At 42.7% G+C, this 24,900-nt stretch overlaps 1 protein-coding gene across 2 annotated transcripts in view; it reads right to left on the bottom strand.

Moving 5' to 3' along the window:
• The window catches only part of pappaa (pregnancy-associated plasma protein A, pappalysin 1a), a 98,361-nt gene that overhangs the window by 16,990 nt on the left and 56,471 nt on the right, over positions 1–24,900 (bottom strand). The window contains exons 11-21 of one of the 2 annotated variants that reach the window (XM_030436660.1): positions 22,538–22,648; positions 21,638–21,773; positions 21,152–21,365; positions 17,863–18,037; positions 8,719–8,902; positions 8,345–8,546; positions 7,992–8,226; positions 7,184–7,331; positions 6,700–6,815; positions 2,365–2,436; positions 763–861 (exon numbers count right to left, since the gene is read on the bottom strand). In XM_030436660.1, coding sequence (XP_030292520.1) covers positions 763–861; positions 2,365–2,436; positions 6,700–6,815; positions 7,184–7,331; positions 7,992–8,226; positions 8,345–8,546; positions 8,719–8,902; positions 17,863–18,037; positions 21,152–21,365; positions 21,638–21,773; positions 22,538–22,648 — 1,692 coding nt within the window. The remainder of the gene's footprint in view (positions 1–762; positions 862–2,364; positions 2,437–6,699; positions 6,816–7,183; positions 7,332–7,991; positions 8,227–8,344; positions 8,547–8,718; positions 8,903–17,862; positions 18,038–21,151; positions 21,366–21,637; positions 21,774–22,537; positions 22,649–24,900) is intronic. The other variant, XM_030436662.1, reaches the window with a different exon arrangement.

Genomic DNA, 24,900 nt, shown 5'->3' with positions numbered 1-24,900 from the left:
CACTTCCAATCAGATCCCTTGCCAGCAGCTGGCTGGAAAGAGCCAAACAAAGTACCTCCCTGAATTAAGAGAGCTGCTACCATGATGATGACCAAACTTTTTGTCATGCTCAGCTTAATGCTGAAATACAACAAAGCTGATTGAGTGTTGACAAATCAAAAAAACGACAGAGTTTTTATTCATTCTGAAGACAAAGTAAATTATACTCCAGGTTCCCATAGTGACCTTTGCTACTTCATTTAAAGGCATAGACAGGCAACCAGAGACAAATATAGACGTTTTACACATTAGGGAACTGAATACCACAGAAAAAAAAGACTATTGATGAAGTCTGAAAACTCCCACTCTCTTGGATGTGGAATCAGTAATCTGTCTACCAGTAATCTAAAGTTGGACACCAGGCAAAGGAGGGAAGAATTCGTTTTGAGATGTTCCAAGAGGTGAAATACAGCAGTCTTCAACAGTATTTTGGTTTCCATTAAACATACCTTGTCTAGATAGAACTGATCATATAAATGTCAAAGCTTGATAAAGTCAGCATCTAACCTCCACTGGTTGCATGGCAGTGGGAAAGTAAAGATAAGCACAGGGAAAAGAAGAAAATGTTCACATGTGGGACATGGGATTTATTCCTAAACTATGTGTGACTCCAGAGTTGAGGAACAACCACTGACTGTTGATCAGTGTGGCCAGGAATAAATCCAACATCATCTTTTTGTCTTAAGCGTGAGGTTTATTCTGAAGTACAAGCATGCCACTAACCTTCTTGGTCTTGACAGTGGATTGGCAGCAGTCTCCTCCGTCGTAGTTACAGAAGGCTCTATTGTTGACCGCATCACAGTAGTTGTCTCCCATGAATGGCTGTACCGGAAAAAGACAGTGCGTCAATTTGTTAACAAAGAAGCATTTTATTGTAGTGGAAGTTTCTTCTAGAGCATTTCAGGGCCCTTCAGAGGTCTCTGGATAAATTTGCTGATGAATCTGATTACATTAAATTTCCCTCATCTTTCAATGTGACTTTTTAAGCCCTTAGTGGACCTGACCCGTAAATCAAACTGAGGACACCATAAACTATTCACTGCACAAAACACTCCAATAAGGTGATTTATTGGGCTGGCCCTACCCTCTGCACTTAGGTTACCAATCAGGTTATCCAACTGGCCTAACCGAGTAGATGATATCATCCTTCCATGAAGTGAAATGGAATCCTCTCACGTGCGAATGCACCATTTTTAGAGGTCCACAAGTCCAGGATGTGATTACATGATAGCGTATGTTAAGATTACTGGAAGCAGTAATACATGAGTAAATATGTTAGATTACAAAAAGTTAATGATACCCGTTTCTCACTGGATAAGAAAACCCACCAACGCCCACCGGCTTTTGTCTTCCTTCAGACAGCAATCAGCAATCACTCCCCGATCAAAAGACTCTGCTTAGTCATGGGTGATTATTGGCCATGGCTCCAATCAACAGTGATGGAAACATGACGCTTGGGTGGACAAGCAAGTTTTTGCCGCTTTCCCGGTGCAATGCTATGACACGGGTTGATATTAAGGATGTTGGCGCATAAATAGTTTTCCATCCGTCTCATTCAAGCAAAGCTCAAACAGCATTTGATGGCCGTTGAGTTTGAGGGAGAGACTTAAGTAACAAATAAAAAAAAGGTATCCATCGTAACGTTGTCACTGGCCTCCATACCAGTTTTTTCTGGTACAATGGTGACATCGAATTTAACGCACCAGAAAGAAACCCAGAAAGGCAAACTTGTCCACTTGCAACGACAAGGGAGGCAATCGCCTACTTTTACCAGGTTAGTCCACGTTCAATAAACCCACATATTGGTACATATTTTGGTGTAAAATGCCAACAGTCCACAGTAATTAGTCTGATTCCAGATACCAATGGAGCAGCTGCATTTCTAACTGCTTTACAAATGCATAAATGCTCCTTTAAAAGCTGTAAAATACTACCATATTTCTAGCTCAATTCCCACATCTGCTAGCCTTTAAAAAATAGCTTCCAATATCAGCCTTAACTGGAAATATTTTTAGACTTATAAATCCCAATATTCTGACAGGGGAATCAGTTTTAACCTACAGTGCAGGTTGGTCTGAGTGTTTTACTGGTCAAGCATCTGCCAATCCATTGTTGGTCTAATTCCTTTGGCCAAACGCAACAAATAAAATTGAAGGTTGAAGGTTATTTAGCTTGAGATTCATGTGATTTAAAGCCCACTGTTCCTTTGCATGAGATGAGCATGTGCGTGTGTGCAATTTGTGTTTATCTTCATGCTTGTCTGGACATGTAAACACTATGAAAGTGGGGCGTACCGTTGTATTGTGTGTTGGGTCGAGCCCTTACCTCACATCCTTTGATGCAGTGGAGCAATTCTGGGTGTGGATACCATTTCAGTCCCATTGTACAGACTATACTCTGAAAGATAAAAACACAATTTTACTTAATTAAGAAATGCTGGTGCCGTCAATGGCTTGACTTCCTGTTTGTGCAGCGCGTGAACAGCGTTGCCAAGACTGTGTTCTTTTCTTTTTACATGCGTTCCGTAACTGGCAAGTTAAAGCAGACACACATACACGCACACACACACACACACACACACACAAGAAACATGGGAGTTATCAAAGGGTCCAGGTGCTACACTAGAGGCTTTCATAGTGAATCCTTCTTTGATTTACACTGACCCTTTTCCACCTCAGAACAAAGCTGAATAAGTTGATTTTGACAGGATAGAACTTGATACAAATTTTGTTTTTTTCATAACATAAGTCGTGGCCCCAGGAGGGCAAAGAGCTGAGAGCAAGTGAGTATGAGAGAGAGAGAGAGAGAGAGAGACCTAGAGGTTCTCAAATATCTTTGCAGAATGTGTGGAATCCCATCCTGTTCTCCCACTGTGCTTTTCATTGAAATGCAGCAGAAAACATTTGTGCTCAGGGGAGGCGGGCAGCTTTTTTGTGCCTGCATGTGCAAATGCTGAGGTACATGAGACTGCATATGTTTAGGTGTAGGTAAATGTTGTCTATAAGAGTCTACTCCAGCCAGCGTGTGGAGGAGGGTTCTGTTTACAGCATGAGTGTGACCCCAGACATGGATAGTAGTGCACGTGATCAAAAGTGCCATCCACAGCAAAGTACTGGCTGACCTCAGATGGGCCATCGCTCAGACCCCCTGTGTACCAATATCGCACAAAGTTGACGTGCTTCTATTTTGTTGCAGCAAACTAAGGTATTTTTCATTTCAGCGCTGTCAGCAAATCAATGCAAAAAAAGAAAGATGAGGGGGGTTGCAGGTGGAGAGAAAGAACAACATAGCATCTGAGGACAATCGAGAGCTGGCGGGAGTAACTGTTCTACTACTGCGATGTACTACTGCAGAGCAGAATGCGTGCACGTCTGTGGTGTGCGTATGCATGTGTGTTCAGTGGCTGCCTAGATGGTTAGAGCCTGTATGGTGGAAGGTTAAGCACATTTTCTTGTCTTAGAGGTGAAACTTTTTGCAACTTCTGTACTTTTATTCTCCTTTTCCCATGCTCTGCTATGATGATGTCATCCAGAAACTCCTTCTCTTCCCCTCTCTCTCATTTTCTCTCTCTCTCTCTCTCGCACTCTTTTTTTTCTCCTCTCTCAGCAAGGCCGTAAATCATGATAATCCATGATTGTGGCCTGGCCTCACCCCTCACTACGTATAGGATCCTCACCCTCTGAAGCCTCCCCGGGGCGCTGATACCACATAAAAATAGATCCCTATCTCAGCGCCACCACAGACGAGGTCATGTCATGTAGAAAATGACTAATTCCACAGCAAGCCCGACAGGGTAATTTTGCTGATAAAGGGGGAGGAGGGTGCTGGGGGCACAGAATTGTTAGAGATAGAGGGACAGGAAAGAGAAGAGGAGGAGGTGGAGGTACGGGAGCAGGAGAGAATTCTAAGTGGGTCACACTAAGAACCGAAATACAACTAGTTTAAAGGCAATAAATCAACATCACTTATTAAGTTGGGAAACATTACCCTCCAAGTCAGCAAAGTAGAACTAGAAAGTGTATTTGGGGACATGAATTCTCTTTTAGATACTGTACAAAGGATCCCAGCCAAGAAGAGAAGTATGCTGTGGTGTCCACTCCCACTTACTACACTCCTGCTGTTACTACAACTGCTAGCCATTGTCATGATTGATTTCTTCTTCCAGCAGAGCAGGCCGCTCCTGATCCTGTTTCTTAAAAACCCATTTCGTGACTACCTTGTGCATTTCTTCTATCATACATTTCAACCACATGTGTCAGTTCTGCTTAGCCCTTATTTCCTTATTTCTCCTGTTGCATCTGTTTTTCTCCTGCAAGAATTAAATTGGCAGCATTCCTCGAGGTGGAACATGAAGGACCTGGGGTGCCGAAACCTTTTCTGTTGGAGGGCCAAAACTCAAACTTAATGGTGGACCATGGGTCAAAGGCAAACACTTACTGTGTCAAGATGCAAAATGGTACTGAGAGACAAGTGAAAAAAATCTATTTGATCAATTGGTGATCTATTTCCATTATCTATTAAGTCTGTGTTCTTTCTCCTGTGACTATGACTTAAAATGCTTTGCCAGGGTAATCTTTCAAAGCTCCTTAATTTTGTGTTCACTTGCCTCTCAGGACTTCCATAGATGCCCAAATTCCCTGGACTGACTGACTTCCTGTTCAGATTATAGAAAATAATTGATAATTAGAGATCTTATATATTTTCCCACTCTAATAATAAATCAACATAAAAAGCGATTCATATTATTTTTATCTCATTAATATTATAATTATTATAATCATTATAATTATTACTATTATTATTATTATTATTATTACTATTATTATTATTATTATTATTTTGATATTAGAAACATCTGGTGGGCCAAATCAAATCTTATGGTGCACCAACTTTTGACCATTATATGGTGTAAGTCTATGAGAAGGTAATGTAGTCTAATGCTAACGTTAGCTGTCTTCTAAAAGAAGCTAAAGGGTCATCAAATTTGTTGAAATGTGGCCAAAAGTCGCCTTTTTTTTCACTATTCATTGTCTTTTCAGTTGCTATCGATCAGGAAGCATCAAAATAATAACATTTATCAGATTCCTTACGTTTGATGGCCGCGCTCTGTGTATATGGTCCATTGTGAAAAGTGTATGAGCTTGCCTATATATCTGTATGTTTGTGAAGAAAAATGACTATCGACAGGGAAACTGGAAAATCAATCCTGGAATCTATTGGGTGACAGGTAGTGGCAGAGGAATAGAAATGGCACATGCTTTAGGTCACACTAACACCTAAATTCTCCATTCTGATACACTACCCCCTTCTGACATCTCACCCCTACACCCCACCTTTTTGACTCTCTCATGCTATATCCACTGCCCCCCCAACGGTATGGCTACTGGTCTCAAATTACCACTGAGCAAAAATCGTATCAATTACACAAATCCATGAAAAACAGATCATTTCATGTCCACGTGGCCCGAGCCACCCCTCTCCCCTAGACATCCACCGCAAAAAGCTGCTGACTCAGTGTGACTCTGAAACAAAAACAAAAGGAGTTGTAGGGGGAAAAAATACAGTGAGAAATACAATGTGTTCCTTCACTTGGCTGTCGCGTTCTCTTTCCTCCTTCTCCCGTTACAAAACCTGATGCTTCTTAGCAGGATCGTTCTCTAGGCTGCACAGCTAAGAGGGCATTAAGCTGACAAAAACACTTCAAACAAATTGCACATTATTGGCATTAATCAAGTTAAATGGGGGGAGTAAAATTGGAAGAGGAGGTGTAGTCTAGTATTTTATACCCTACTGCGCACACACATACACAATCACACGTACACACCATAGCCCTATCCCGTCCTCTTGACCCCACCCACGAGCGCCATAAAAGTCCCAAATGACACCGCGGGGGGGTGGGGTGCCACTCACACATGAGTGGCACCCCACAGGGACAAGCTGTACGGTTGTGTGTGTAATGACCTCCCCCCACGATCACCTCTAACCTCTGTGTTTTGCTATCTGCCAGTTTAAGCAAACAGCACTTAATCAGTACAGTCTGTAGCTGTGAGGTATATCTTAATCAAATGAGGTCGTTAACCAGTCAGAGTCATAGGTTTATTTCAGAAAATTACAGTGATTACTGATGACTAGCCCTTTTGATAAGGCTTTACAACGTGGCCACAGTGGTAGTGGGGGCCCCTTGCTTGACAATAATTCTGCAAGAGGCTTTTTTTTTTCTTGCTTTGCTTTGCTTTGTTTTTACACTGTGGCTCATTTCTGGTGAAGACAAGTACATGGGAAATTGAATGCTGCAAAAGATGCAATTACTTGTTTCTCAGTGTGAGGGCAACACTTATTTCCCAAAGACGCTTTGTGCAGCTTTTTATTTCTCCAAGAAGGCAGTTGAAATGTCATATTGAGGACGGGATGTGAGGGGGGAGCAGCAACTCAAAAATAGAATAAAAATATTTAAGGGTTGCCATGCTTCAAAGACAAACATCTGCACGCCATTGGCCACAAAAGAAAGGCGCAAGCCGTCATTTTTGCATTATGTGTGATACTTCCAGGATGTTGATGCTATGCGCGAAATTCCTTTCAGGAGAGATGTGGATCACAGAACTTTGTGAAGTGCGTCTGTCAGAGCTCTGAGGTGGACACAAACACACGGAACGAACTCACCTTGACTTTGTGCGGGTTTCTCCAGTGCTCTTTAAGTACACTTTCTACTGTCATGTTGCTAGGGAGGATCACCACGTCGTTGTTACTCTCTCTGCATGTCAGCTCACACTCCTCACCTGTGTGTATATGAGAAACAGAAAACAATTAAAGTACAGTACGCACAAACCGAAACCAAAGACAAAATCTCATATCCGCACCCCTTCACTCTTAAAAGATTATAATATTGTGCAATATTCAAAGTTAAAGAGACAGGAACTCAAACAGAGCATTCCAGACAGTATGAGAAATCAAACCAAGCAACCAAAGTTCCACAGAGCCCCTTTAAGAACAAATTGAAATGACAGCACAAACTGGAAAAGAATGAGCAATGAATACAATGAAGAATAATAGCTCACTTAAGCTGTTAGTAATATAAAAGATGAAAGATGACATCAGTAGTAAGGAAACTGAATTTTTTTTCAACAGTAAACATACATATACATACCGATGCCGTGTCCTCGCTTGCATGAGTACTGTAGGCTAAAATGGAGGTTTTGAGGTAGAGAACACTGGCCCTTGCTGTTCGGGCATAGGCGGAACGACCCTGTCCAGTTCCCATCCTTCCTGCAGCGAATCACATTGGACCCCGCGCCCTGAAAATAACACATATATTGACTAACAAACAATCATACACACACACACACCAACACGCAAACACTCGCTAGGCCAAGGACATTGAGATGGCATCCCGTTGCAAAGGGGGAAATACAATCCAATTTTTATCAGGCATCCAACCCACAACGCCTGAGAGGCAGAACAGATTAAAAGGTGTATACATTTCAAAAGTCTGTGGCAGCAGGACTATTCTGGAAATCAATAGCAATCTAATTAGCATGGCGTCAAATTGAGTAGGGCTAAGGGAGACAGGGGGAGAGATGGGCGGTGAGAGAGATGCATTCAGACGGTGGGGTGGGGGGGGGTTGGGGGGGCAGTGTAAGAAGTAACAGATAAAAGACGGTGAGGAAAGTGGGTGTATTTTTTTTTATACCTATATGGTATCAGATGAGAACACGTCAGTCTAAAGTCCAAAATACTGCACCTTGAAGGGTCCAGGTGTTAAATATCCAACATATACAATCTAATTTGATTAAAAATTCACAACTTCTATGCGGCGTTGAACCTAAATAGTCATAAACAGTAATGACACAAAGAGGGGAGAAAAAGAGAGAATGCCTACTCTTATACACATGACAAAACAAAGACAAACATATAGGTAAAGCAAGAATAGAAAGAGAGGAAAGAGATGGACAGACCTGCTTGCATGGAGCGTGCAGCAGCCTCACCGTATGGGCAGAGCCTCCAGCGGCGGTGATAGCAGTATTACCGGCAGGATCAGAGCAGTTGAGTCTGCAGACACTGTCGAAGCGGAAGCCGTCGGTACAGTGATAGGAGCCGTAGAAGATGGGAGGTGGGGGATCACAAGTCACTGGCTCGCATGCCCCCTCAAGCCAGCTGCCGTCCTCCGTGCACTGGCGCTTAAAGGCACGCCTATAAAGAAGATGATTAACATTCAGACCTGTGAGTTTTGTGTAACTTTAGTGAGGTTTTTACGCAGGTTTGTGTTCAGAGCATTTTAATGGAACTAAATCAAGATAATTCTTTTTACCTTTTAGGTTTGTTGGTGACGTGGTAGCCTGGCTTGCACTTGTACTTGCAGAGAGTGCCCACTTTGAGGCCTGTCTCGTTGCAGCGCTTGGTCTGAAGCACAGCGTTGGGTACGGGAGGAGGGGCAGGGCAGCGAAGCTCACAAAGAGCCTCAGGGAAAGACCACAGACCGTCAGCGAGGCAAATAAGAGTGTTGTTTGTACCTGAGGAGGAGAAGAAACTGTTAATTGAGGAGAGAAAATGAAATGTGCTTAACCTTAGGCCTAAACTTTAAACGGTAACGTGTACTCATCTCATCTCGGAGTCTTGAGATAAAGGCCTGAAAAAAATATGCATTTGTGCATGCACATCAGCACGCTCCGCTAAGCATCTCACCTACGAGCTGGGCAGGTTCTCGGCACTGAAATGTGCTCTTCTTGCCGTAGGTGGTGCCCTCTGGGAAGTTGAAATGGGCCGGGTGAACATGGTATTTGTCTGGCAGGCCACAGTCCACAGGCTCACACGACACCTGCTTGTTCCACTTCCCATTCGCACACGTTATGGTGACTGAAGAGTCCGACTGGAAAATAAGACAAGATATCGAGTGAGTGCTAGACAGAGACGGACGGACGGATTACAAGCCTGTACCGAAGTCTGCTTTATGCTTAAGTGTGCATCAACACAAGCATTTATTTGTGCATCGGTATGACAAATTGATGTCCCGCACACATCCTATAAATGTTTACCTCATTAAAAATGCCTACAGCGATTCAGCACTCACGCTCTAATCAGAGTGTAACCTAACAAAGCTCGATCGGGCTTGGTTTACTGTATGTCAGTAAGCCTCGCAGGGTACCCAGCAGCTCAAGTAACTGCTGATAGCATTTGTAAGGTCAAGCCGTGCCACTCAGACAACTGATATCCGACAACTGCACAATCAGCCTTAACACAAAACAGATTGACTTTGGTTGAAGTGTGAAAACTTCTGAGAAGCACATACACACATACACACACAGGCAGGGAATCTGGACCACCTAGTTGAATACCAGAAACTGTGGACTTTTCTTCTTCTGAGTTTCTGTGTATGACACTAAGAAAGCAGTTTTATTCGCTGAAAAGTTTACATTTTGAGAACTTGCATTTTTCTCCCAGCAGAAATGATGTTCAGTTAATGCCATGCAATACATTTTGCTGTTGGGAAACAGTAGAATGAATAGAAGAGTGGACAGACTAAGTCTTGCACAGACTAAAATAAAACACACCGACTCTGCAGACAAGTTATCGTCAAGAGAGAAGTTTATTGCTGTTGAAACTGCAAATCAGTGATTTTTTTATTTAGATTTGTTTAATTAAAATCAGTGTTCAATAGCTTTAAGTGCCAAAAGTAAAACAGTTAAAGAAGGTTTGGTCAGTAACCCATGACTTTCCTCCTGCTTCTCATGCAGCAAAAGAGAAAAGACATGTTCTGGTATCCCTGCTCAGTTTATCCACCGGCATAAAGATCCTCAAAAGAGATCTGCTCTCTGTCTGGCAATTACCACTCCAAGTTCATGTGGTGGCATGGAAAAGAGGGAAAGTATTGCTGACTGCAAAATGGACAGGAAGTTAGCTTAAACAACAATGTTTACAGAAGCTTTAAGAAAGCTATATGTGAAGGATGTAGTCTAAAAAATTCAGAAAATAGCGCAAAATATCTCTAGGATGTGAAGAAATATGTGTTGCAGAGATGTGCATGGATGTTAGCATGCTAGCCAGCTAGCCACAGTCCGTTCTGTCTCACTACTTTGTATCTCAAGGGGAAATACTGAGTCTCCCTACTGTCCAGGCCAACTTGAAAAGATGAAGAAATTGTGCCACCTCAGCAAGAAAACACTTTCGATAGCTGTAGCATACCATAAGTTTTTCAGCGCCATTTTCTTTTTTCTGTGGTGGCAAATAAAAGTAGCAACAGAAATAGAAGCAAAGCAGGAGTTGGCGCTGGCTTTGCTTTCCATGACAGGAGACAGCAAGTTAAAGGATCACTTTTAATGTTGAGCTTCCAATGTTTCAACTGGAGAGGAAACCGCTAATGTTGATTTTTTTAACAGTTTGCTAAAAAAAAAAAAAAAAAAAAAAAAAAAAAAAAAGACAGATTGGAAGGAGTGTGGATTTCCTTCTTTTCTTACAGTGGGGGTCAACACCCCAACTATCTGGTGATATGCTGCCAATACAGTATGACAGTATGACTGTATGACAACAGGTAGCCAGTTCTTAATTATAAAACCTTCAAATCTGCAATATGTAAGAAAAGTAGTCTTTTATGCATTGCATGTTGCATTTTTTCAGTGCAAGCTTCTCACAATCAAGGTAGACTGACTCACATTTTCAAGCCTACAGATGGAATCCTGTGCGATTGGACCCTTACATGTGGTTGGAATGTGGGAGGAAACTGGAGAACCCAGAGGAAATCCACACATGGGGAGAACATGAAAAATCCATACAAGAAACGGACTCAGGCCAGGATTCAAACCCAACAGCAGTAACACCGCTTTACTATGACGAGCAAAGACAAGCTCAAGTCTTACAGCATGATATAAGAGCTGGTATCATAGATTAACATTCCTTCTAGTCCCATTATGGACATATCATAGAGCAGTCGTTGATTAGAAACAGCAGCCATTCAGGTTCCTGCTGAAGGAGCTGTGACCTAGCAAAGGCCTGACTGAGACTTGCCATGTCATGCAATAATTGCCTGTGTGCACATGTGTGTTTATGTATGAGCTTTTGTTTATACACCCAACCATTCCTGATCAAGAGTGATGAGAAGATTGTGCAGAGAATACAGCGAGTAGAACCCTGCGTGTGCTGCTATACAAGTTCCCGGAACAGCATTGTAACCTGAATGTTTCCAAAACACTACACTTTGAAATGGTAAGCTCTTTTTTCCTGAACCTTTCCAGCAGAAGAATTTCCTGATCGTATGTCCATTTCCTTTTAGAAATAGCTCTGATTCCTGTAAATTATTTGGCTTGTGGTATGATATTCGCAAAGATGAGACCAAAATGGGGAGCCACTACCTCGTCCAAACCTCAAGCGTTTTCATCCTCTTCCATTAAAAAGCACCATGTAACACAACAAGAATGCTTAAATTGATAGCCATGCCAAGAAATCTCACAACAAAGCTGTGAGAGCTCAATCATTTTGACTCTTATTCCACAGAACAAAAAGAAGGGAAACCTGCGTTGGACCGCAAGTTACTTTCTTACCCCTGTTTGGGCTAACTCTAATTACACACATCTTTCTAAAGAGCAGCCAAACTTTAAGGCCACACAAGCTGGACTCAGTTAGCATTACATATCTATTGCTTCATACCCTTCTCCCTCCTCTCATGTATTTTCTATCTTTCATCTTGATCCCATTATATGATACTGTATAACAGTATCAGATTCCCTCAAAATAAATAAGCTCCTTTCATATTTGGATAGCCAGCAAAGTAACATATGCATCACATGTGATTGCCTGCTGAAAAATAACTGGGTCTGGGGTTGAAGGAGTCAACAGTGATGGGAGGTTTGTGAGGAAAAGTCTGCGTGGAAGAAATTTGGGAGGATCTATTTGGGTTTAATCCACTGTATGTGAGTACAGGTGTGTGCGTACATTTACGAAATTATGTATTTGTGTGTGTTGTGTGCGCTGTTTATTACACCCAATCAACCAAGTGTGTGAGTGCATATCTTGCTGTGTGTCTGTGTGTATTGTGTCTAAGCAAATGTGTGGGAATTTTCCTTCCTTTAAAAAATAATTTACAGCCAACTATTTCTCTTCCAAAGGCGCGTTTTACAACCTTTGGCTACTCCACCTAATGCAAGCCAGACAGACGAACAGACAAATTAATCGACAGACTGACATCGTCTTCCTTCGGCTCAGGGGGTTGCCTTGTCTCAGACGGCACACAAACACATGAGCGCAAATAAAGTATAGTCCTAACACACAGTTCGGCATTGATAGGCACTGTTATTACAGTATTGCTTAGTAGTGGATTTAAGTGTAATTCATCATTGTCCAGTCCTCATGGAAAAGCCCTTATGAAACAGTTTGGGAGAAAATAATCCGCTTTACTTAGAAGCAGAGAGGTTTTTTCTTCACTGGAAGCTGAAATGCTTCTAAGTAATTAGAATTCTGGGAGGGTTAGTTCTTCTAAACGATAACCGTGTTAGCTTGAACTGAATGGACTTCAAACTAGCTTCTGTTGAAAACCACCAAGTAAGTGCTTTGTTATGAGTGGAAGAATTATGAGTTTATATTGAGGGAAAAATGTCCAAAAAATAGAGCGACTCTTTTCCCACTGTAAGCACAACTGAAGGGTCATACAGGCTTTCTGTCTGCAGACAAGGAAACACAGGTAATGGCCTCCTTAGGTCTGGCTGTTCTACACATATTGGAATTGGTATTCAACCAATCCCTCAATCAGGAGCAATGCTAATTACCTGGTACCAGCAGTACAAGTGTCAAATTCTAACTCAGCATGCACAAAGTAAAACTGGGGCTTCAAAAACTAGGATTACAATGCAAAGCCTTATCTAAATGAGCAGCAGTTACATTTAAATTTATAAGTAAACATCTTTAGGTATTATTTGTTAAGATTTTGATGGTCGAAAACTCAAGTTATTTGCTTTACTGGAACCGTGCGGGCATTGTTTTTACAGATTTGATGGACTGTAGACAATATATATATAGCAGCCATTTGTGGGGATAATGTAATGCTGCTGTGCTCCACATTTCCATTAGAAAAACCTGGGAAATCTGACAGATGGTTATCATTTTACTGCATCCAGATTGATCAACAACTGAAAAGACGAACAATGGTTAAAATCTGGAGGGACACTGGGCCATATTTCAAGGTAAAACAACATATTTGATAACCCATTAGCTAAAGCCAGAATCCAGCCATTTCCTAGCTGACATAACCATTTGGCTACATCCAGTTGGTATGACTTGGCCTTCATAAGTTAGTACCAAAGCAGTATCAAAGCAGAAAACCTTCCACCAACACATCAGGGTTACTCTGTTGCTACCAATACGTACTCATTGAGCTACAGCACAGCTAGCTAAAATGGAACAAATTCGTCAAGTTTATCTGTTAGAACCAAGGAACTGCAGTGTCAAATGTGAAGTAGTTTGGCTGAATGGTTCTTGAGAAACATTGAAGGACAAGCAACCAGTTCTGTTCTGAACTGGCCCTTTTTGAACGGTCACTACTCTAGTAAACACAGATGAGGGAATGAGGGGATTTAACTCACTCAAGTGGTTGTGTTGATAGAAATCACCGCGATGGTCAGCCCTCCTGACCGAGACTTCAGTGAACTCTTCCCCAGAAAACAGCCTCCGTCCCCGAAAGTGACATATTCACTTTGCGACCTGTTTACTGATGGCAACTATGTAATAATGTAATTTAGCGTGAAAAACATACAACAACTCTTTCACCTTCCTGGATGTTTAGGGGGCTGGGTTCTCAATCACTACACATTATAAACGGTCCGCGGGTTTAGATTGACAGGGGGGACACCTGGGAAACACCCCGACGTCATCATCATGACGTGTACCGTCACGTCTCTTTAGGAGCGGCAGCGCAGCTTTCTGTGTGAATTACATGGCGGTTCGTCTTTATTCCAGCGGTGCTTCGCTCTGTGTGAATGACCAACAGCAGAGAATTGACAAACTGCCTCTGCGGCGGTAATGCAGCGTATCTGTGTGAGAGGGGCTATTCCCAGCCTCCGCACGTACTACCACTTCCTGTTTGGGATGACGCTTCGACACAAAATATTCATGTCAACAAATTTATGTCGTCGATTTAGTCGACTACGTCAACGTGTCGTCCCAGCCCTACATACTTTTATCCCTTACCAAGGGGATTTGTGTCTTCTACATCATTAATACACACTATCGCAAAGCACCTCTGGATCAGCTCCAACTCTCATTCCAGTGCCTTGATCGAGGTCAAAAGCAGAAGTTTTTCTAACACAATGCCTTACATGGTTATCCTTTGTTCGTGAGAGAAAATCTGTGGCACCCCTGCAGAGGCACAATGCACAAGAACATCCAAAACATCCACATCATGGTTCAGATGAAGAATGGCTTCAGTGTTTCAAGATGGTGCCCAATCATTCCAATCAAAGCTGCTCACTGGGCATGAATACCAAAAACATCTTTAGACATCCATATTTGGGTGCCCGTAAAACATGCATATAAAAAGTCTTTGTATGACTGAACTGGCCGACTGCCTACTCTTATGAATCTGAGGGAAATAATATGTCGATAAAAATAAATATAGACAATATAAATGTGTGTAAAGTTTTTGTCGCGACTTTGTTGAGACCTGAAGAGGGTCTTTAAAGAAAATAGATAGGAATCATGTAGTGGGCAGATAATCGGGATTTGATGGACAGTGATAAAGCATTAAGAGCCTGTTAAAGGTAAAGTCGACTTAAAACAAAAACAGGCCTTTTCAGTGCCAGCAGTCTGTGTTCCTTAACCACTTCAAAGAGAGAGAAAGATCTGGAAAACAGACAGCAATGAAACACACATATACAAATCAAGCAAGTGGGGGAAACAGATTTTTTCAGAAGATAGCATTATCTCAGAACATGGTGTTCCTAGAACAAGAGTGTAATTGGCTAATGAAAAGAGACAAGATTGTGCATCACGCTGTACTTCTCCACCTTAGTATGGAGGTGTGTGGGGCAAAAAAAAAAAAAAAAGGAAATAAATGAATTGAGAGATGTTCACTGAGTGGATAAGGAAAATATGAGGAGAAGCTGTTCTCTATTTTATTATGTTTCAATATTCACTTTACCTTTTCCAATGATCACCTCACCTGAGGGGGAGATGAGAGCATTAATTTGTCCTGCAGTCACAGAGTTCAATCATCCACAGCCGTGCTGCTGTTGCAGTCAAAGAAACAACACACTGCTGCCAGCAACAAAACCTGCTTCAAAATTGTTGTGTTCTTCTCTCAAAACAAAGAAAAGTAGATGTGAAAATGATGGTTTTTCAAGTGACTGGACAACAAAACAACTTTATTTTTTTTTTATGCTGAATGGTGCCCATGTGTGGGACTGTTTCTGAGTCAAAAAACTTCCAAAGACTTTCAGGAGGAGACTTCCACTGCCCCTGGAGGGATGTGCAACTGGTGAAATCATTTCCCGCTGAATTGTTTCAGTCTTTGAGGATGAAAGACTGGACTTGAAATGGATCAACAAGCAAGTAATAGAAGGCACTCCTGCTACGGCAGACAGGGGTGAGTTAAAAGGAGATTGGATTCTGTTATCGTAATTATAAACATCATTCATCTGCGCATCTAGTTTGCGGCATCAGTTTTTTTCAGTGGCGGCATGTCAGCTGAGCACAGTGATTTACTTGCCCTTGCCGACATCACATGGCTGAGCCTTAAATGATTTCGGAACAAAGGGAGAGGATTCTGGCGTATTGCTCTCTGTCGGTCCTGCCAAACGACTACGTATGCAGGAAGAGCCCAAGGATGAGTTATGAATGACATATTTCATCATTTTGATTATCTGAAGACGTTATTGCCACATCCGTACAAAACTTATGATTGCAAAAAGTAGAAAAAAGTTTTCATTTTCTCAAAATGCCCCACTTTGTACAGAATTTACAAACTGAGCAATATATGGGATGCGTTTTGCACAGATCAGGTCATAGAACACATTTGATTTTACTAGAGGCCACACATCTGACAAGTGCAATCACAAAAGTCTAGACTTTACAAGGTATGTATCCCATTTTGCGGAGCATTATTTATGAAAACGAACTGCAAAATGCTAATTTGATATCGGACCGACAAAACAGACCAGATGCCTTTTAGTGGAGCGAACGGATGCCAAGGAGTTCTTGTAAATACCAGGTCCTCTAAATACCTTTGAACTGTCAGTCATCATTTGTGGCAACCCTTACAAGTCCCCCCCCCCCCACAAAAAGAAAAGATATTTGGCACAGGCCTACTTTCCTTTCTTTCCTCTCCTGTACCCTGCAATTCTCTGTACTTTCCTGCCTCTCCCTCTCTGAAAAGCATAATTCATCACTAAATGAATTGACATTGATGAATAGCCACATAGTGCACTGTCAATCAAAATCTAATACAATTAAAAGTCTGTGCCGACTCAATGGAGAACTATTCTAACAGTGTTTGTACATACAGTACGCATGGCTGTGTGTGTGACTCTGTGCATGTATACATACATGCATTTTTGTTGTGTAGATACAGTCGACAGTGTGCACATGTGTGAATACAGCAATTTAGTGGAAGGCTGGGGGACAACTGAACGACTTTGTGATTCTAGAAACAACAATAATGACGAGTTAGAGATTCCGGCAACAGCCATGCAAAGGATGGTATAGAGAAAGTGTTGTTTGGGTCAGAATCCAGACCAAACAGCAAAAAATGTAATTATTTTCCCCTCTCTTCTACTCTGTAAATCTCGTCTCTCTGCCTCACCTAAAGTTCCAGACTGAAATACACATAAAAACAAAATTTACCTTGTTCTCTGAACCTCCCATCCCTCTGAGGGAGCATTAATAGATTGTCTTGCAGACTCCTTTACAGAGCCGTGGAGAAGGATAAAACGTTTATATGGCCTTTACAGCAGCCTGGCCCCAATCCAGAAGGTTTACGATGCGGTGTCAACTACCCTGTTTGTTTGTTTACTTGTGGCGTGCATGCATCTGTGTGTAAACTGTATCCGTTCACATCTGTGTCCTGTTTGTGCAGGAGATTGTCTGTACTTTACTGTATGTGTGCTGGTATCTAAATGGAAGCATTCACTGTGTACTGCTGCTGCTGCTAGAGAGAGAGTGAGAGCAGTAGCGAATCTCTGCCCTTTAACAGAGACTTGAATGTGTGCGAAAATGAGCAGGGATGGAGCGAACGAGCAAGGGGAGGGAGAGGGAGCAGACACTATGCGATGATGTCATCGTCCCGGTGGAGTAGCGATACAAAGTGACTGTTTGAGGTGATGGTGCAGCATGCTCAGCAAGAGACTAAACACTATTATGTCTGTGCTTGTACAGAAAATGGGTGGTGTGTGTGTGTGTGTGTGCACACGCACGCGCGCATGTGTGTGTGTGTGTGTGTGTGTGTGTGTGTGTGTGTGTGTGTGTGTGTTTGTGTGTGTGTTTGTGTATGTGCAGCGAGCCAAGCAGGAGGAGAAGACTGGGGCGTCTCCACTCCTCAGTGCAGCACTCATCTACCTGGATGTTCATGATGTCATTCTCCCTGGAGGCTTGCCGTGCCAAGCCTAGTTTCTGCAGGTGACAAAATAAATGCTGAGATGGAGACGAGAGAGGAGAGAAGCGTGTTCGCGCTCCGCTTTCACAGCGATTTGTGTGCTTGAGTTTGCATCAGTGCTTCTCCATGTTTGCACGCATGTTCCCCATATGCTGTAAGAAAACGCTTTTTGCACATCAAGTGTTCGCATGTGCGCATTTATGCATCTGTGTGCACTGAGCTCTGCCTGTGTGCGTGTGTGTTTAAACATGTGTGTTTACCTGGCTCTTGATGATGTCATCATCCTGGTGGATTTGCAGGACATATCCGGAGTTGCAGGAGATGGTGCAGCGGTCGCCGTTGAAGAAGTGGCGGCCAGGGCTACTGCACTTGAGCTCTGCATTGCGGATTAAGGGTTCCTGGCAGTCAATGGCTTCGCACGAATAATGTACACAACTACGAGCGAGCGGGGGGGAGGGGGTCGTGGGTAAAAGAGTGAGAGAGGGAGAGAGACAGAGAGAAAGAAACTGAAAATCACATTTAAAGTTACAACCAACATAAATTCAGTGTACAAAATAATACTGCAGACACTCAAACGTGAGAGCAGTCATACGTTTGATCACAAAGAGAGAAGCTATGCACCGAGTCGACCACATCCATCCATCAATGACTGCTTAACATAACAAATCAATAAACCACATGGAGAAAAGATTGCCATATTTGCTATGCGCATGAGAGGGGTGTCTGTGTGCACATGCCAGAGTCTACTATGTGAATTAAGCGACAGGATATTATATGTGCAGGCTACAATGGCAGAGTTCAGTTGCAGCTCTGTGTTGGTAGCCTGGTGAAGAAGGCATTTAATGCTCTTGGAATACTTGGATGCCCAAGGCATCTTTTTACAACAGTCCACATTCGACGGTATAGGGTTCCCTTATGAAGCTGACGAGGAAGGAGAGAGGGAGAAGATGTACAAAAATACTAGAGAAACGTTGTTAAACTTTCTCCTGCAAGAATGGAATCTCTATTTTGCTCTTTTCATCCCTTTGTCTTCCCGCATCTGCTGTCGACACAATCTTTGACTTTTCTTCGCTTCTTCTTTCAAATTCAAAGCTATTTTAATAGTAATTAAAATGCTCATGTTGAAAGGATAAGCTAAGCAGGTGAAGACTGTTTATAAAGTATAAGAGTTGCAAGACAAACTAGCCCAGAAGCCTCTCCTGCGGACACATTTTCACTTGGAACAACATCTCTATGTGGTTTTCTGCTAGTCACCCTGGAATCTAACTACCTGGAAAACTATCCTCCTCCCCTACAAATGAGTACAGTATACAGCACAATACAACAGTACGTCCAACAAAGGGTAGGAAAGGGAGAACAGAGCAATAAAATAAAAGAGGTGACGAGCACAGAGATCATGAAAAAGCATTAAAGTGAGAGAGGAAAGGGTGTGAAAAAACTGCGAGAAAAAGAGAAAACATACATGTGCATGCGTTTGCAGACAAGCATGGAACATAAAACTGAGTCATGTTAATAGCTCCTGTTGTTAACAACTCAGGGAAAAGGGGATGTGGTGTTTCGTGGAGGCATAAGTATTACGGGAAATGTGCTGCTGCTCGGCCCAGGAGAATGAGAGAGTGAAAGCGGGAGCAGGAGGCACAGAAAAGGGGAGAAATCGGGGAGAGGAGATGGCAAACAGTTTCGAGGGAAAGGAGGATGACGTGAAAGTGACGGATGAGAAGACAGCACATGATGGAGGGGAGGTGGAGGGGGAGACGTGGAAAAGCGGGGAGAGGGAATGGCTGTGTGGGGGAAGTGGAGACAGAGTGAGGTAAAAAATGGAGAGACAGGAAATTTGGAAAGTGGGATACGGACGACAGAATGTATATGATATACTGGAGCGGATTAGAGAGAAGAAACAGATCAGTGACATCAGGGGAGGAGAGGAGAGACTGATAAATAATAACTGATAACAATACTACAAATGCTCAATACAAAACTGGGATTGCCATCAAAAAAAAAAACAAAACATTAGTTTTCAAGAGCCATCAAATCAGGAAATTTGATGAAGTGGAGAGAATATAAAAGAAAAAGAAAAAGTCAGCGAGAACTCTTGGAGAAAGCAACTGGTCTGTGTGCGTGTGCGGTAACAAACAATTTCCTGGCTGATGCAGACACACAGCAGTTTTAATCTATTTAGGTGCTCTTGGATGTCTCACTGGCACACAACAAAAGCCACAAACAGCCCTATCTCCCTGCACAGACCCCCCGACCATCCACTCTTTGTGTGTTGCGGTGCTTATTGGTGCATTTCTTGTTGAAAGGGTTTGCGGGAGCATCTTCAGTATGAATTGTCTCATGCATGACGGCGGTGTGGAAATTGGTAAATTGTGACTCCTCGTGCATGTGTGGTCCGGTTTCAGCCACGTTTGTGAGGAGCGATGTGACACCATGTGGTCGAGGAGTTGAAACTAAATGGAGGTGGAGGCTCAGAAAATGTGAATTTGCGGCTAAATCGGTGTGACAACAGATCTTTGGGGGGGGCATTATTTAAACTGGAACATCTTTATGTCCTGGTTCAGATTCTGGGTGGTAACGAATCGTTTCATCACACACAGAAAAATTTCAAGACATGAAATACCTCTCTGCTCTGCGCAACACAGGTCATTTATTTAATTAACTGGCAGCTGACAACTTCAGTGTAGTGCTGAACAGTGCAAAAACCTATTTCAGGAGAATCATGTCCACTTTGGCAGGACTTTGGGAAGAAATAAAAGATTATCTGTACGCAGTGTGCACTTCAGCCGAACTCAACACAAAACAAACTGGGGTGGTAAACAAGATTTAGTGCTGGAGGCGGGTGTTTTCGGCTGCTCTGTTCTTGGAAAAATCTGTGGTGCTCAGCAACAGGTCCAAATTAATTGTGAATTTCCACTGATATTATATTTGTTAGCGGGAACGTTTTATTGTTTGAGCCATAGCTTTGGGCGGACGTCTAACATTAAACAGCTTGTTGGCAACAGTAATTAACGCACGCCTCTCCCTCTCTCTGGCTCAAACATGCACACGCAAACACACTTCTGAGCATCTCTTGTCTCTTGTTGTTTTTGTGTGAATGATATCAATCACTTGCGTGTTGTGTGTATGTGTAGCTGAAGTAGGGAAGACGCGTCGTGGTGGAGGTCTTGCCAGCGCTCGGCGGCACCTGGAAGTCATTCGATATCTTCTCTAAATGCGGAGTTTTCTTTAGCCGTGTCGGATATTGTTACAGAATAAAGGCCGTAAGAAACTACTAAATCAGGCCCTTCTATCCTGGTTTATCAACTTCCATGAGAAGTGTAAGAACAAATTATGGTTATAATTAACTGCATTATTTGTCTTTGGAAAAAGTTGAAGCCAATTCAATTTCCCTCTAACTTTAAGGCAAAAGATTGTGCAAGTTGTGCGTGTGTGTGCATTCACATAATCTTAGGATTTTGTGTGCATGTCTTTGGTTCGGTTGTGTGTGTAACATATGTAGGCCTCATGTTCACCAATCCTCCATTTCCCTGCCCTGTTACTCAGCCTCACCTCTGGCCCGTCGGGTTGTAGATCTCATTGCTCTGGCACCCGCTTATCGTGATGGGGTCGAAGGACTGGAAGGAGCGCAGGCCGACGCCGGAGATGGCCACGAGGCGGGAGGCAAACATGACCAGGATGGCCTTGGTGTGGTAGAAGGCCACGGACAGGTCGTGGCTCACTGGGATCACCAGTGGGTTGGTACGGCAGCTGAGGCGCCACTCGCCTGCGGAGAAGATATTAGAGATGGAGGAGACAAGAATTGGGGTGAGGAGAGTAGGGGAAAGGAGCAGAGAACAGAGGGAGTCAGGGTGGCAGGTTTGGATCTCACCTTGATGATGAATTAGGTGAGAGGAACAAGGATAAATAGCACGCTGGTGTTGCATGAGTGTTTCTGTTTGATGTCTTCTCAACTTTAAAAAGCTCTTGCCCTAGCATCCTGACATCGAACATGAATCAAGTGGGTTGCAACCTAAAGGTACAGGCGGCAGTACTCACCTAGACTGTGGATGCCCTCCTTGGTGTCCACCAGCTGAACAGTGATGTTGCACTGAGTCTGGTCAACGTAGGTAGTCCCATCAGCAGCAAGGTGGATGATCACTGCTGCCGCCACCATGGGATGAGAAAAGTGGGCCTGGATACATGAAAAAACAGAAAGTATGAAGTCAGGTACAATATTTAAATGACTGAAAACTACTATAGCATCTCTCTTAGACGTATCGAAGTTGGATGTGTTTTTCCCTCATTTGATTCAATGTGTCATGCACCATATGTGTTGCTTGTTGCACAATCAGATATTTCCATGTTAGTGTTGTTCCTGCATCATTACTGATGTTGCTCGAGGACGATTACCGCAACAGATCAAGGTCACAGCGTTGCCACTCAAAGTTAGCCATTACTTACCCTCACCCTAACCCCATCTCTTAGCCTAAGCCATGAGCTTCTGTTAAACCAAACTGCAACAGAAAACTCAAAAACTAAGCTAACTAATTCTAAAAAACCAAAACAGTATATCAATAAGTTCTGCTTTGAACAAAACCAAGGCTCCTGGGTGAATCCACCACATTGTTGTGATTAGTTGTGATGTAGTAGGAACACCAACACCATGGTCATATCTGATAAATCTACAAACTGGCCCCTGCTTATTCTTCATTTGTGTTTTCAAGATGCAGTGTTTCTCTTCTCTCAGCCACCACATTGATAGCATACCTATGAATACAAATAACTATGTTTTTTTTGTTTAGTACAATCTAGCTTCCTTTAGAATAAATCATCCTGACCAGAAAACTAGAGCTTCATTAATCATGCAAACCGCTTTACAAAGCAGTAAAATGCCAGATTATTGTGGCCATTATTCAAATGGGTACTGTAAGATAATCAGTCTTGGATCAGTCTTACCTTGAGCCAGTAGCTTGGATATCCCCAGGTTGTCACATGGGCCTCACGGCAGGGGAACCACGCGTACTGGGACACTCCATCCGACAGATCAAACACCTTGGACTGACATGTCTAAGTGGAAAAAACGAAGGAAAGTGGGTCATTTCGTATGCATCCTTTTAACTAAAGCCTGTTTTTGTTTCCATTTTGTAGGACTTTGCATGTAGAGAAGAAGACATGGACGTAGGTTGGGTTACTGCCTAAACGCAGTGACCCCTGTTTTTCCACAGCTCTCTCTCTGTGTTTGTCTGCTACTTGGGCTGACGTGCAGCTGACGTCCATTCTGCGCTGCACTGTTTGTTTGTTTCTTGTCAACAAACCCTGTCATGTGCTGCACGCCCCATATCCCTCTCCTCTGCTTCTGTCTCTGCTTCTCCTTTGTACTAGTCTGGGTTTTTTCTTTTTCTTTCTTAAACCATGTCATTCCACACCTGCCCACTAGAAGCCCTCAGAGAGTTTTCACGGTTCCAAGCGGCACCTGAATTAGTCACCTGTGTCACACAGCTGTTCCATATTTCCTCATTAGGTGTAGCATAACGGGGGAGTTTCCCCCTGAGTCATCCTCACTTGTTGCATGGATTTTCAAATAATCTCTCAATGATAATTAAAATGTGTCCATCTGGTAACAGGCAAAGTAAATACATGTGTTTATAAACCATTATTGTTATGTGTCTACACGTTGCCATGAAGTACAGATACGCTGTAAAACAGATGCACGTTGATCTAGGAATCTTTTAGACACAGATTTGTTAGGAGACGTCATGAAATTAAAGTCAGTAATAAGAATCAGCAACATTTGACTGAATTACTGTTCTTTGAAAGCTTAACTATGTTATAATGAGACACAGCCCCCAAAAACTATTTTTATGATTCAAATTTTAAGTATTGTCATACTCTGTCGAAGATGGCACCGAGTGCAGCTCAATCAGTGTGAAAGAAGATCTGTCCTTCCACACACGAAAGCGGATCTTTGTGAGATGACTCCGAAAATATTACTCAGGGTGAAATCCAAAAAAGCAGACAACACGAGCTCCGTCTGCACAAAAAGTTACTGCTAATCTACCAAAATCAAAGATGATTTAGAATCTGTTCCAACCAGATAATAGATGATACATTTGATCCTCATACCAAACACGGAGACAGACTGTATTGATTACTGATCATTGTACGTCCAGTATTGAAAATTTCTATGTTTTTGTATTCCTGTCTGTATGACTGCATGCCTAAAAAATACGAGTAGCAGAATAGGACGGTTGATGTTTTTGCTGTTCAGAAATGGGATATTGCGAAGGGAGAACCTTAAAGGGGCTCTATGTGACAATTTGTGGCAATTTACATTTATGATCACTTTTCTGTTGGCCATATGTGAGCAGATTGTAACATGACATGATAAAATGAGACTCTCTCAGTTGCCTGTTGAAGCCTGTGGACGATTTGTTTCAGTTGTTTAATGGTGCTGCACTGTGGATCTCTTTGTTAAGGACTCTCCGCGACAGTCAAAATGATGTGACTTTATGCCCGTTCTTGAGTGCTTAACGGAGAGCAGTAGCTGATATTAGTTTAGAAACAGAGTCTGTCAGCATAAACCAACAGCAGGCTTCCAGCACAACACAGACGTTCCACAGAATCCCCTTTTAACCAAACAGCTTTTTAAAAGAGCAACTGATGCTTTTCATCCATTTTTACTGACCACTCTGGCAAGCCACCTGTACGCATGTACACGGCGATTGGTTACTGGCTTGACCTTTTACACTTTACCACTATGTCATCCTATCAGAAGCAGCGTTAATGGTAGAGCAAGGGCTCTTAAAGGACCAGGAATGCAGTTGCCAGTATCCAGTCATCATAAATTCTACAATGACAAAGTCACCTCATTACTGTAGCTCTGCTGACATACTAAAGATCAAAGGGCCTCCTTCAGGATTTGTGTTCCACACATTATCGCCTCATTAGTTACATTAGGATGACGTGTGGCAAGGAACACAGACAGGAAGTATGCGGGGAAAACAGGACTGGGATGATGCAAAGAGTCACGGTTAAAGAAGAAGCAGAAGTGACGGAAAGAAAACGATGGGTGGACGCATTAATACGAGACTGTAGAGCAAAACATAACAGACCGAGGGGAGAGAGGGCACATACCCAAGGACGGTGAGTTTCGCCCGCTGCCCTGAGCTAGTGAAATGAGACACCGGTAACATGAGAGTTTTGCTAGAGAGGCTACTGTAAGATCCTGCCACCGTGGAAAAACTGGCCAGACCAGCTATCTGTCTATATATCTGTCCCCTGGATCTGTTGACGTGACCTTTCTGCTCAGAGCTGAAGTG

Source organism: Sparus aurata, chromosome 12 (assembly GCF_900880675.1).
Source record: "Sparus aurata chromosome 12, fSpaAur1.1, whole genome shotgun sequence".
Classification (NCBI taxonomy): Eukaryota; Metazoa; Chordata; class Actinopteri; order Spariformes; family Sparidae; genus Sparus; species Sparus aurata.
Note: the sequence above shows the minus strand (reverse complement) of the source record. Positions and strands in the feature narration are given on the sequence as shown.